Source organism: Diceros bicornis, chromosome 32, assembly GCF_020826845.1.
Source record: "Diceros bicornis minor isolate mBicDic1 chromosome 32, mDicBic1.mat.cur, whole genome shotgun sequence".
NCBI lineage: Eukaryota > Metazoa > Chordata > Mammalia > Perissodactyla > Rhinocerotidae > Diceros > Diceros bicornis.
This window is the reverse complement of record NC_080771.1, coordinates 2,493,673-2,508,546: the sequence shown is the minus strand read 5'-3', so window position 1 is coordinate 2,508,546 and position 14,874 is coordinate 2,493,673. Positions and strand designations below refer to the sequence as shown.

Genomic DNA, 14,874 nt, shown 5'->3' with positions numbered 1-14,874 from the left:
CTAGTAATTTGCAAGAGTAAATTATTAATGAAAAAAATTGAGTCTGAATCTCAAGGGATAATTACTCCTTTCTTCTGGGGACACGCACACACACACACTACGAAGAGTTGTGTGCGTGTGCTATATATCACAAGCTCTTAGCACAGCTCTTCCTCAAAACTATGCAGTTAATCTTGCACTAATAGTTTTAGTTATTTGGGGGATAATGTCAGACAGCTCTGCTTGTGTTGGGCATTTCTCTGTCCGTCCTCCTAGTGCTTAAACACCAAGGGCCATAGGAGCTCGGCTGAGACCCTCTGTAACCTTCTCAGAGGAGCTAACGTTCACTTGAGTTTTCTTTTCTTTGAAAGATAATAATCTACGTAGTCTCTGCATATATCCCTGGGAATATCACTTGCTGTGAAGGGTCTGTGTAAGCTATGAAAAGTAAGTTTATTTGTTTATAAATAACGCATCAGATTGACAATTTTAGAGGATGTATTTTCTGTAGGTTCAAATGTATAAAATTGACTTAAGTTGATAAAAACATAGGGACTTTTGTGACGATCATAAAAAAATTACATATGGAAAGTCTCTACCTTCTGCTTAATTTTGCCGTGAACCTAAAATTGCTTTAAAAAATAAAGTCTTTTTGTTTTGCTGAGGAAGATTTGCCCTGAGCCAACATCTGCCGCCAGTTCTCCTCTTTTTTTGCTTGAAGAAGATTAGGTAACATCTGTACCAATCTTCCTCTGTTTTGTATGTGGGTTGCCTGCCACAGCATGGGTGACAGGTAGCGTAGGTCCATGCCTGGGATCCGAACCCATGAACCTGGGACGCCGAAGCGGAGCGTGCAGAACTTTAACCACTAGGCCACAGGGCTGGCCCAAATAAAATCTGTTTTTAAAAATTGAAATCAGGGTTATTCAGTAATCTTTGCAGCTACCTGTCTCGGCATCCAGTGTAATTTTACATTTTCTTTTGTTTGAATAGAATTGAGAACATCCTAAATCATGCAATTAATTAGTTACAGATGTGATCGTTTTTGGGCAGCTCTTCTTGCAGAATACTCTTCGACTAAACTAATCCAGAAAAGTAACAGAGAAATAATAGAATGTTTCGTTCAAAGATGAATCACAATATTTCATAACTAACATTTCTTACCTCAAACATTAGACAAGAATCAAGCAAAACTTAAAATTGGAGCCAAAGCTGTCACTAATACAGCATCACAGCATGTTACGCATCCACTTTTTAAGTTTTTCGTTAAAATTAAGAAGTGAATATACCAAAATAGTATATGTGCATGGTTAAAACAAAAATATCAAGTAGTACTGAGGGGTTTTATACTAAAGAATAGCAGTCCGTTGCTTCTGCCCCTCCCCAATTTCCTAGAGGAAACTACTTTTTACCATTTTCAGCTGTTCGGAAAGTTACCTAAATAATTATAACTAATATACTGCTATTTCTTATCAATTTTAGGCATTATTCTCTTTCTTTAAGATAGATCATGAGACAAAAACTACCCCATTTTCCCAGTTGCTATGGTCTGAGTATTTGTGTCCCCTCAAAATTCATATGTTGAAATCCTAATGCCCAATGTGCTGGTGTTAAGAGGTGGGGCCTTTGGAAGCTGCTTAGGTCATAAGGGCAGAGCCCTCGTGAATGAGATGAGTACTCTTATAAAAGAGGCCTGAGAGAGCCCCCTCCTCTTCCACCCTGTGAGGATGCAAGAAGTCTGCAGCTTGGAAGAGGGCCCTCACTCAACCGTGCAGACGCCCTGATCTTGGACTCCAGCCTCCAGAACTGTGAGAAATGAATTTCTATTGTTTGTAAGCCACCCAGTCAGTGGTATTTTGTTGTAACAGCCTGAAGAGACTAAGACACTAATATAGTTATATTTTTTTAGTTAAAGCAAGAAATAGCATTTATATAATTATGACTTATGTAAATACTATTAACATCAAAGCCAAGTACTATATTACATTATGTTTTCTTTCTGGTACAGCTTTTAATTTTTCCTGGAATTTTTATCTGCCCTTTTTTTTTTAATCTACTTGTGAAATTTGCTTTAAACACATCCCTAATATTTTACAAATATTCCTTTATATCAACTATTCATTGAGCCTCCCTTTCTGGAAGAACGAGCCTAGAGCCCTCTTCCCTCCTCCAGTTGGCTGGTTGCTCAGCTTGTCTCTGCACAGCTATAATCTTTGGACTTCTATTTGCCACTCTTGGATTGAATTTACTAATTACTTCATCTCCCTTATTTTTGGGGGCCTTCATCTTAAAATAGTTTCTGAAGAAAAGAGTCCATGGGAGTAATTTTCTCAACCTTCAGCATGTCTAAAAATGTCTGTTCTACCTTATATTTCATATGTAATGTGGATGGTATAGAATTGTACGTTGAAAATCATTTTCTCTTAGAATTTGAATGCATCACCACTCTTTTTTCCGCCCAGCATCCAGAATTGCTGATGGGGGTTTCTGTCGTTCTGATTGTCATTCTTTTAAACACATGGACTTTTTTTTTTTGTTATGAGGAAGATTGGCCCTGTGCTAACATCTGTTGCCAATCTTCCTCTTTTTCTTTTCTCTCTCCAAAGCCTCAGTACATAGCTATATATTAGTTGTAGAGTTGTAGCTCTTCTATGTGGGACGCCACCTCAGCATGACTTGATGAGTGGTGAGTAGGTCTGCACCCAGGATCCACACCGGTGAACCCCGGGCCGCCGGAGCAGAACGCACGAACTTAACTGCTACACCACCAGCCTGGCCCCTGTCATTCTTTTGTGTGTACGCTGTTCCCACCCTGCCCCTAGGATTTTTCTCTGGTGGGCCTGTAAAAACTAATCATGCTTGGGTATTCTGTGCACCCTTTCAAGATGGAATCTGTGTGCTTTAGTTCTCAAATAGGGCTTAGTGTAATTTTTTCACTAATTGTGTATGAGGTCTTGTGTATTTTAGTTCCAGGAAGTGATTTGTGTTATTTCTTTATGAATTGCCATTCTTCAGAATGCCAGTTATTTGGATTTGGAATATACTGGATGGACCTTAAGGTTTCTTTTCTCTCATTTTTCTCATTTCTTTGTTTTTTTGGTACTTTTGGAGAGATTTCTTCCACTTTGTCTTTCAACTCTTCTATTGAACGTTACTTTAGCTATCATATTCTTAATTTACTAGGACTCTTATTCTGATGATTTTTCTTTCCTTTTTTAACATCTTGATTCCAGTTTTATGAATTCATTATCGTCTTCTGTCTGTTTGAAAGCACTAGTTAAAATTTTGTTGAAGTTTTCTTTTTTGCCCTGCTTTACCTAGTTTCCTCCAGGTTTCTTCTATTTTGTGTTCTACTTTGTTGATTTCATATTTGAGACTTTCTTCTGACAGGGTGGTTTTTTTATGTTTCATGTGAAATCTGAAAAACCAGTTGGAAGTTTTGTGTCTGAGTAGGATCCATTGATGGTGGGCTTTACCTTGGATCAATTCGAGAATTAGCCCTCATTTGAGAAGATAATTGTTTTGGAAGTCTTATCTGGAGAAGAAACCTCTCCAGGTTGGCTGATTGTTGCTGGCATTCCCACAAGTGGATGTGATCAACTTTTTCTTCTCCAGTGGCTGCACGGTAGTCTCAGCAGTATTTCACTCATGTGAATTCAACCATACGGTTACTTACGCTAAACAGGCAGCATCATTTAAATATAACAGGCAGCCAGGAGGTTCCAGTTCTGAGTAAGATAGACTGAGCTATCTGAATATAGCTCCTACTGAATATAGCTGTAAAACCTGAACAGAATATATGAAGCAGCTATTTGAGGACTATGAAAAGTAAACAGTAGCAGGCTGATTGGGAAAGAAGACGAGAATTTAAAGTACCACCAAACCAGTGGTGAGTTTACCACTTTTTTCCCTCTGTTATCCCCTAGCCTAAACTCAACACAGCTCAACCTGGAAGTGCAAATGGGCACTGAGGCATAGAAAGAGCGCCAGGAGAAGCCCTGTGGTTTTGGTTCAAGGGGCAAAAAAGGGAGCACCTAATAGAATGCAAAGATCTGTTTTGGTTTTTCTTTTCTTCATTCTCGTGTACACCAGCTCCCAAACAGTCCCACAATGGTGGCAGTGGAAGTTTACAGGAGCCAAAATTCTGTGGGAGGGGGACCTTACCCTCTGATTGGTAAAGTTGGGTCCCAAGAGGTTGGAGCCAGCCTTGTTGCTTTTTTTCTGTCTCTGTCCTCAGGATGGACCCAGGCACAGTTGCAGAAGTACAAGGCAAAGTGGGATAACCAAAGCCCCAGCTTTCTGACTAGAGGACTGAAAAGAAGAGCCCTAGGTAACCAGAAAGCATAGAAAGATGGAAGAGAGGGAAGAGCTCAGGAAGGTGACTCCATAAACATTGTATGATTTCCTAGGTTCATCCCCAAGCTATACATGCATGGATCTACTCCTCCTCATTATAACAAAGACTTCTGAGGACTGAACTAACAAAAAAACCACCATCCAGGTTCTAGACTGGCCACTGGGTAGCACATATGTGGGACCGATACGGATAGCATTGCAGAGGCTTTAAAAACTGATATTGGAACCGTAGCTCACAGAAGACAGGTTGCAGCTTGCAGCCTGAATCTAACTAGGTTATTTACCTGCTAGAACAAAAATATCAACATTCATCATAGGATTTGAACAAGACCCAGAGTCTCATGATATCAAAATGGATGCAGTACAAAATTACTTGGCTTGTAAAGAGCCAGGAAAATATCAACTCGCATGAGAAAAGACAGCGGACACCAGTGCCAAGATGACACAGATGTTGGAATTATGTAACGACTTCAAAACATCTATTATAGAAATGTTCCAACAGACAATCACGGATAATCCTCAAACTAGTAGAAAAACAGATTCAGCAAAGAAACAGAAGATATAAAGAAGAACCAAATGGAAAGGTTAGAACTGAAAAATACAGTAACCTAAATAGAGACTCATTGGATGGGCTCAATTTTAAAATGGAGATGACAGAGGAAAGAGTTGGTGAACTTGCCGATAGAACAATAAAAGTTACTAATCGGAATGAAAAGAGTAGAGGAGAAAAGAGTGTGGTGCTAAAAAAACATTTGGAGAAATAATACTAAAAGACTTCCCAAATTTGGCAGAAGATAAAAACGTAATGATTCAAGAACTCAGTGAACACAAACAGAATAAACTCAAAAAGTTGCTTACCCAGGCATATCATAGCCACACTGCTGCACACTGAAGACAAGTTAAAAGTCATGAAAGCATCTAGAGGAAGACACACGTAGGTAGGGGAACAACAATTAGATTGTGTACAGCTTTCTCATCAGAAACAATGCAGGACAGAGAAGTGGCATGATATTATTTAAGTGGTGAAAGGAAAGATCTATTAACTAAGAATTCTCTATCCAGTGAAATTATTCTTTGAGAATGAAAGTGAAATAAAGCATGATGAAGCATTCTTAGTTGAAGTAAAACTAGAGAGAAATCATTGCCAGTAGCCTGCTCCAAAAGAATTTCTAAAGAAAGTTCTTCAGACAGAAATGATAAATATCTGGGTAAATATAATAGCTTACTTTCTCTGCTTGAGTTCTTTAAAATGAGTTAATGGTTGAAAGTAAAATTTATAACATTGTCTCATGGGATTTCAAATGTATATACGTGTAATGTATGTAATAGCTATAACATACAAGGGAGGGCAAGGAGGATAAAAGACCAAGGGTAAAGGAACCTATACGATGGTGGTGGTCTAAAATTTGTACCTGCGGGATTTTAAGTTATGAAGGTGACTGAGAGATGGCATGGAGAAGTCAATGCCATTGAAAGAAGATTTTGATGACTTAATTTCCCAAGAGAAGAGGGCATGCCTCACAATGCAGGGCCACAGGGGAAGCATCAGGTTTTGGTCAGGAGGCAGAAACAGGAGCAAGGGAAAGGCAAGGCAGGACAGGGTAAATAGTTTAGGATTGGCTGATTTCAGTGAATCTGGCAGGCTTTGGGGCGCAGGGGCTGTCCTTAGTTGTCTGGTACCTGGCCCTAGCTTGATACAGGGCAGGGGAAGTATTGGCTTGGTTTGTGAGTTAGATAAGGAGATGGGTGGGGGCACAGCACTGGATCAGGCAATCTGCACGTGAAAGGCATGCTCTAAGCTGGCTGTCTACCACTCCTAGGAATTAGCCAGACCTAGTAGGGTAGGTCTCTCCCCAGGTCTGAAAGGCCTCCGAAGGTGTCAAAACATCATAAGATAGAGGAAATAAAAAACATCAATAGTATAACAGTAACGTTTATACATTCCTCTTGAAATTATAAAACACTGATTTTAAGTGGACTGTGAAAGGTAAGTATGTATATTGCAATAGATAGAATGACCACTTTAAAAGCTCTATAAAGAGACATAGTAAAAAAAATGCAATAAATAAATTGTAATACTAAAATATGTTTGTATAATGCAAAAGAAGGCTGGATAGGGAAAAAGGGAATTAAAACTAGAGAACAAGCAGAAAAAAAAAATGGTAGACTTAAATCTAAACTTAGCAATAATTTCATTAAAAGTAAATAGTTTAAACACACCAATGAAAAGATAGAGATTGTCAGAATGGACTTAAAAAAGATAACCAAACAATATGGTGTCTTCAAGAAACTTATTTCAAATATAGTCATGCGCTGCGTAAGAAAGTTTCGGTCAACAACAGACCACATATATGACAGTGGTGCCAAAAGATTAGTACCATATAGCCTAGGTGTAAAGTAGGCTATATCATCTAGGTTTGTGTAAGTACACTCTAGGATGGCACAACAACGAAATCGCCTAATGACGCATTTCTCATCAGGTATCCCCATCGTTAAGAAACACATGACTATATAATGATACAGGTAAGTTAAATTATTAAAAGGAGAGAAGAACATATACCGTGCAAATATTAATCAAAAGAAAGCTGGAGTGGCAATATTACCGTCAGATGAAGTAGCTTCCAGAGCAAAGAGGGACATTACATAATGATAAGAGGGTCAGTTCAGCAAGAAGATACAATAATGCTAAATGTGTATATTCCTAACAATAGAACTGCAAAATATGTGAAGCAAAAACTGGCAGAACTGAAAGGAGAAATTGCCAGATCCACCATTATAGTTGGAGACTTCAACATCCTTCTCTCAACAGTTGATAAACCGTTAGACAGAAAATCAGCAAGGATGCAGAGCTCAGCAACGTCCTCAACCAACCGGATTGTCATATTTGTAGAACACTGCCCAGCGACAGAAGAATACACATTCTGTTCATGCTCACAGAACATATATCAAGTAGACCATACCTGGGCCATAAAACAAATCTCAACAAATTTAGAAGAATTGAAATCATATAGAATGTGTTCTATGACCACAAAGGAATCAAACTAGAAATCAGTAACAGAAAGATAAGAAAATCTCCAAATATTTGGAAACTATGAACAACACATTTCTGAATATTGAACAATTTCAAGACAAATTATAAAAATACACTGAACTAAATGAAAATGAAAATACAACATGACAAAATTTGTGAGATGCAGCTAAAGCAGTGCTGAAAGGGGAATTTATAACGCATACTACGTTAGAAAAGAAGAAAACTCTCAAATCAGTAATCTAAGCTCCCCCCTCTAGGAACTAGAAAAAGAAGAACAAAATAAGCCCAAAGCAAGCAAAAGGAGGGAAATAAAGAGCAGAAATCAATGAAGTTGTAAACACAGAACAATAGAGAAAATCAATGAAACAAGCTTGTTCTTTGAAAAAAATCAATAAAATTGACAAACTCTTAGCAACACTGAAGAAAGAAGACATAAATTTCTAATATCAGGACTGAAACAGGATATCAACTACAGACCCTGCAGACATCAAAAAGATAAGGAAATCACTACAAACAGCTTTACACACACAAATTTGACAACTTAGATGAAATTGACCAATTCCTCGAAAAGTACAAAGTACCATAACTTTAACCAGTATGAAATAGATAATTTGAATAGATTTATAGCTATTAAAGAAATCGAATTAACAATTTCAAGTTCTCATAAAAGAAATCTCCAGGCCCAGGTTGTTTCACTGGAGAAGTCTACAAAATGTTTTTAAATGAATTAACATCCATTCTACACAATCTCTTCTAGAAAATACAAGAGGAGAGAACAAACACTTCCTTTTTTGTTCATTTATAATCAGTATTTTCCTGATGCTAAAACCAAAGACACTACAGACCAAAGTCCTTCATGAATATAGATGCAAAAATTCTTAACAAAATATGAGCAAATAGAGCTCATAAATATGTGAAAGAATTATGCATTATGACCAAGTGGCGGTTATTTCAGGGAGACAAGGCTGGGTCAGTATTCAAAAATCAGTCAGTGTAAAATCACATGATTATATCAGTTGATACTGTAAAGCATTTAACAAGTTTCAGCACCCATTTATGTTCATGTCCCTAGAAAAATAGGAGTACAGGATAACTTCCTCAACATGATAAAGAACATCTGTTAAAAATCTGACATTATACTTAATAGTGAAAGACTGAATGTTTTCTCCCTTAGAACATTCAGGGCAAGCATGCCAGCTCGCTGCTCTTCATCACAGTGCTGGAAGTTCTAGCTAGTGCAATAAGGCAAGAAGATAAAGTAAAAGGCATATACAGATTGGGGAAAAAAATATTTGTAGATGACATAATTGTCTGCGTAGAAAATCGCAAGGACTCTACAAGATAAAATCCTAGAACCGGAACTAGGTTCAGCAAGGTCGCAGGGTACATGATTAAAATCAGTTGTATTTCTATTTATTAGCAATGAACACATAAAAACCAAAATTAAAATCCAATGTCATGTTCAGTCACTCAAAAAATGAAATACTTTTATGTAAATCTAACAAAACATTTACAGGACTTGTCTGCTCAAAGCTGTAAAACACTGATGAAAGAAAGCAAAGATCTAAAGAAATTGAGAGACGTGCTGTGTTCATGCATCAGAAGACTCAGCAGCGTCAGTTATCCTCAAATCAATGTGCAAGTTTAACACAGTTGCTAAACAAGGTTATTATAAAATTTATATGGAAAGACAGGAACTAGAATAGCTAGAAACAATTTAAAAAGAAGAATAAAGTGGGAGCAATCACTATCCAATTTCAAGACATTATATAATTACTATAGTCAAGACTGTGTGGTATTGATGAAGGGATAGATGCATTAGTTGATGGAACAGAATAGGGAACCCAGAAATAGCCCCATACAAGTGTGGCCAACTGATTTTTGGCAAAGATGCAAAAGCAATTCAATAGAGAAAAGATAGTCTTTACAAGAAATGGTGCTAGAGCAATTAGATATCCATAATGAAAAACATGAACCTAGGGGCCAGCCTTGTGGCATAGGGGTTAAGTTTGTGTGCTCCGCTTTGGCAGCTGGGGGTTCACAGGTTCAGATCTCAGGCAGAGACCTATGCACTACTTATCAAGCCACACTGTGGCAGGCGTCCCACATATAAAGTAGAGGAAGATGGGCACAGATGTAAGCCCAGGGCCAATCTCCCTCAGCAAAAAGAAGAGGATTGGCAACAGATGTTAGCTCAGGGCTAATCTTTCTCACCCCCCCCCCCCAAAAAAAAACAAAAGACGTGAACCTAGGCCTAAACCTCGCATCTTATACAAAAATCAACTCAAAATGGATTATAGGTTTAAATGTAAAACTTTTAGAAGATAACATAAGAGAAATCTTTGGGACCTAGGGCTTGGTGAAGATAAAACCAATACACTGGATTTCCTTAAAATTAAAAACTTTTCCTATCACAAAAGACCCTGGTAAAAGGGTGAAAAGACAACCTACAGACTAAGAGAAAATATTTTCAAGCCACATGTCTGACAAAGGATTCATATCTATAATATGTAAAGAACTCTCAGAACTCAACAGTAAAGACCAAATAATCCAATTAGAAAATAGACCCAAAAAATGAGCAGACATTTCACTGAAGAGGGAAAAAAAATGGCAAATAGCACATGCAAAGATGTTCAACATCGCTTGTCATTAGGAAAATGTAAACTAAGACCGTAATAAAATATACTACACTCTTATTAGAACAGCTAAAATTATTATTAGTGGCAATATATGCTGGCAAGGATGGGGAGAAACTGGATCTCTCATGCATTGCTAGTGCGAGTGTAAAATGGTATAGCCATTCTGGAGGGTAGTTTGGGAGTACCTTGAAAAACGAAACATGCACTTACCATACGGCCTAGCAGTTGCACTCCTGGTCATTTATCCCAGAGAAGTGAAAACTGAAGTCCACGTAAAAACCAGTATGTGATTGTTCATAGCAGCTTTACGTGTAATAGCCCCAAACAGGAACAACCAAAATGTCCCTCTGTCGATGGCTAAAAAACGTAGTACGTCTACATCATGGGATGGTACTCAGTGGTGACAAGGAATGAACTGTCAATACATGCAGCAGCTTAGATGAATTTCAGGAGCATTGTGTTGAGTGAGAAAAGCCAATCTCAGAAGTCAGATACTGTATAGTTCTATTTGTATAACGTTCTTGAAGTCGCAGAATTACAGAGACAGAAACAGGTTAGTGGTTGCCAGGTGGTAGGGATGGTAGGGGAAGTGGGGTAAATAGGACTATAAAGGGGTAGCACGAAGGAAATCTTTGTGGTGATGGAGTAATTCTGTGTCTTGATTGGAGTGCTATTTTCGTGAATCTGTACATGTGATAAAACGGTATTGAACTCTGTACTGACACTGTATCAATGTCAATGTCCTTGTTTTGATATTGTCCTAGAATTATGTAAGATACAATGATGGGGGGAAACTGAGTGAAGAGTACACAGACTCTTTATGTACTATCTCTGTCACTTGCTGTGAACTGATCATTATTTCAAAATAAAATGTTTAAAAAAAACAACTTCAAACCACAACCTAAATGCCACATAAGTTCAAACAAGTGGTAGCAAAATGTTGCCTGTTTGGAACTTTTCAGGGATGCTGACATCAATGTTTAACACTCTTCTTGCACGTCCGGGAAAAAAGGGTGATTGGTTACCATGCTTTGTGTTTGAGTTAATTACCGTGTTAGAAAAATAGCAAACTGCTCTAATAAAAAAACAAGATTCCTCTCTGTCCAGCACCAGTTTTCTCCATTCTTGACCACCAAGTCCACAGACATTCCAGGTTTATCCAAAGAACTCTGGGACTGAACATCATACTGCTTAGGTCAAGCTTTTCCTCTGTGACATCTTCCTCACATTCTGGTGTTTCATCTACTCAGAGGGATTTTGCAGTTCTGAATATGTAAACAAAGAATGTGTACACACTTGTATATAAAGTCTAACTGAAGATGTGTGTTGGTTATAATAGCAAGTATATAGTAAGTGCAAGTTTGCAAAGCCTCATTGTAACTGGCGCTGCACGGGTTGAACTTTTAAATAGCACCATTTTTGGTAGCACCATTCTAATTTTAGTTTCTAGATCAAGTATTGCCAGGCCCATTTCTTACAAATATCTATCCAGAAAATTTTCACTAGGAATTTAAATAAATGTTGTTATTATTTAGTAAGCACTTACTATGTGCAAGACACTGTCGTCAGAACTTTACATTCATTGTCTCATTGAATTCCCTCAAAATACCTGAAATTACCCTATACTTACCTCTCTTTTACAGTTGAAGAAATTGGGGTTAGAGGGGTGGAGTGACGAGCGGGGTCACCAGTTGTATGCCTGGCATTTGAGATTAGGAACTGACTCTAGTACCCAAGTTATTAACAAGTATGTTCCACTGTTTGTATGTGCAAGCGCGTTTGCTTGATTCACACTTCTGTCTCCAATAGCAACCTAATTGCTAAAGAACCCAGTTCCCCTTTTTACCTCATGCAGGCCTCTTTAAATACCAGATTTCACTAGAAACCCCAGCTTTATATCTGAGAATGGCAGTACTCTCCAGCATTCTCTGGTTTTTTATATTTAGGTCTACATTTAAACAGTCTGGTCTTTTCTTAGAAAAAAGATGTAAAATTATATAGGTTATACATTGTTCCAGCCAGCTGGAAAAAAATTTTTTGTTAAATTAATCTTGTTATTTTTAAATGCATTCAAGAAATCAATTTGTTTTACCTGGAATCTAAGGGCAATAGTAGCGAAGCAAAAGTCAAGGTTTGTTCTGGAGTAAATTGTTTGACTTGATTATCTTATCTCTTAATTGTGCCATTGTAGTAATAATGACTGGTAGCAAGCAAAGATGTTTGTTCTTTATAGATGTAAATAAATCCAGTCTTGTCATTATCCACTGTGCAGCTAGGCAAACCCCTAAGATCACATTGCAAGATATACTGTTGAAAGTTACAAATACCTGCCTTTTAGACTTAAATACAAAGTTTTCAATTCCTCTGACAACGATTCAGCAACTTATATCTGTTATTTTAAATCTTTTATTTAAAACATGGCATTTTTTCCCAACATTATTAGCATGCTTTTGATTTTTGTGCAACTTGACATTTGTAATTACATGTGTAATATGTGCTGGAAAGAGCTTTTGTAAATTGATCTGATTTCTTATCTTTACAGGAATATATTAAAGGAATCTGTGAACCTGAACTAGAAGAAAGAGAATGTTACCCCAAGGACATGCACTGCATTTTTGTTGGAGCGCAGAGCCTGTTTCTGAAGAGCTTGATTCAGGACACGTGTGCCGATCTCTGCATTCTGGACATTGGTCTTCTTGGCATCAGAGGAAGTGCTGAAGCTGTGGTCATGGCTAGGAGTCACATTCAGCAGTTTGTAAAGCTCTTTGAGAATAATGAAAACCTACCCAACAGTCAGAAAGAATCAGAGGTGAAAAGGGAATTTAAACAATTTGTTGAAGCTCATGCAGACAATTATACAATGGACTTGTTGATTTTGCCCACTTCCTTGAAAAAAGAACTTTTGACACTGACACAAGGTGAGGAGAATCTGTTTGAAAGAGGAGATGATGATGTTATTGAAATTAGAGATTCTAAACAAATGGAGTTTTCACAGAAAGCTGCCACAGGGCTGAATATTTCCAGAGATGAAATTGTTTTGCAGGAAGATGCAAGAAATAAAGCTGGGACTCCTGTTTCTGAGCTTACAAAACAAATGGACACAATCTTTTCTAGTTCACAAGAAGTACTTTTTGTTCCAGTTAATGGTCTGACCCCAGATGAAGAGGCACTTTCCAAAGACAGAGTATGTCACAAAAGGAGATTTTCTGATTCTGAAGAAAGGCATACCAAGAAACAATTTTCTTTGGAAAATGTTCAGGAGGGGGAGCTTTTACATGATGGTAAGACAGTAGCTGGAAATGTAATCATTGACCTATCTGATTCTTCTACTGATCCCGAAAATTTAAGTCCAGATATAAAAGACACGACTGAGGAAATGGAATACAACATCCTCGTAAACTTTTTTAAAACCATGGGCTATTCCCAAGAAATTGTTGAAAAGGTCATTAGGGAATATGGGCCATCTACTGAACCATTATTGCTCTTAGAGGAAATTGAAAAAGAAAATAAAAGATTCCAAGAAGACAGAGAATTTTCACCTGGTACTGTGTATCCAGAGACCAACAAAACCAAAAATAAAGGTGTTTGTAGCAGCGTAAAGGAGCTCACAACGGATTCCACTCCAAAGAAAACACAAACTCGCACACAGCAAAATATGGTAGAAAAATATCCTCAGTTACCGTTCAAAGTAGAATCAAAACCATGTACCTCAAATGGCAGAATTAATACTTTCAGAACAGTGCCAATAGAACAGAAACAAGAAATCTGGAGTTCAAATCAGAACTACGTTGGTAACATAGACCTCGAAACTGATGGCCTTTCACCCTCTCTTGCCCCTTCAAGTCCCAAAGAAGTTGTCAGTTTTGTTTCAAGAGGAGCTTCAAGTCACCAGCCCAGAATTCCAGTTTTTCCTGAAAATGGTTTGCAGCAGCAAGCAGAACCTTTGCTTCCAAATAATATGAAGTCTGCCTCTGAAAACCGTACGGGGTGTTGTAGCTCTCCTCAGTCTAAGCCAAGTTGTCCGCCCCTTTCTCCACCGAAGCCGCTGCCCCAGCTGTTACCTTCAGTTGCTGATGCAAGGTTGGCAGGACCTTCTGATCATATTGATTCCTCGGTTACGGGGGTTCAAAGGTTTCGAGATACTCTGAAAGTACCCTACAAGCTGGAGTTAAAAAATGAACCAGGGAGAGCGGATTTGAAGCACATTGTTATAGATGGGAGCAATGTTGCAATTACGTAAGTCCGTTGTCTGCAAATTTTAGTTTTAAATAGGGCTCTAAGAAATGTCTCAGAATTACATGCATTTATTGGAACCATCCTATGCGTCTGTCTAGTTGATCTCTAGCCTTACCTGAAAAAAAAAAAAAAAGCTGGTTGGAAAAGTTTTGTTATTCCATCTTCTGGAGTTGTCAACTTTGCTTCACCCTGCTGAACCTGTATTTCCGAAGGCCAGAGGTGATAGAAAATTTGTCTTTTCACATTGCATTGCTCAGTAATGAGCAGTATAGTGACTTTCGAGTCATTAGGTTCTTAATACCATTAGGTTCTAAATATGAGGATAAAGCTTAAGGCAAAAAAGAGAGTTTTGTGTCTTATTATGCTACAATATGCCAGGTCTCTAGCCAAGAGTGTGCAGTGATAATAGGTGTGGTGTACTTCTGTTATACTTTTGTTGATAGAGTGATAGCAATTTTCTTTCTAAGAAAACTCATCAGTTTGAGCTTCTTTATGGGCCCCCACTCTTAGTAAAAGTTTGTGTATTTGTTTTTAGTAAAAAGAGTTAAATGATCATTTCTATTTAGCCTGTCTTGGAACCCTCTTAGGATTCTGATTTTATACTTCTGGTATGGGATCGAATTTCTTCTCTGA

General features: G+C 37.8%; 1 protein-coding gene across 1 annotated transcript in view; it reads left to right on the top strand.

Annotated features, from left to right (window-relative positions):
- The window catches only part of N4BP1 (NEDD4 binding protein 1), a 48,421-nt gene that overhangs the window by 13,516 nt on the left and 20,031 nt on the right, over positions 1-14,874 (top strand). Inside the window, exon 2 of the mRNA XM_058527767.1 lies at positions 12,548-14,241. Within this exon, the coding sequence (XP_058383750.1) occupies positions 12,548-14,241 (1,694 nt within the window). The remainder of the gene's footprint in view (positions 1-12,547; positions 14,242-14,874) is intronic.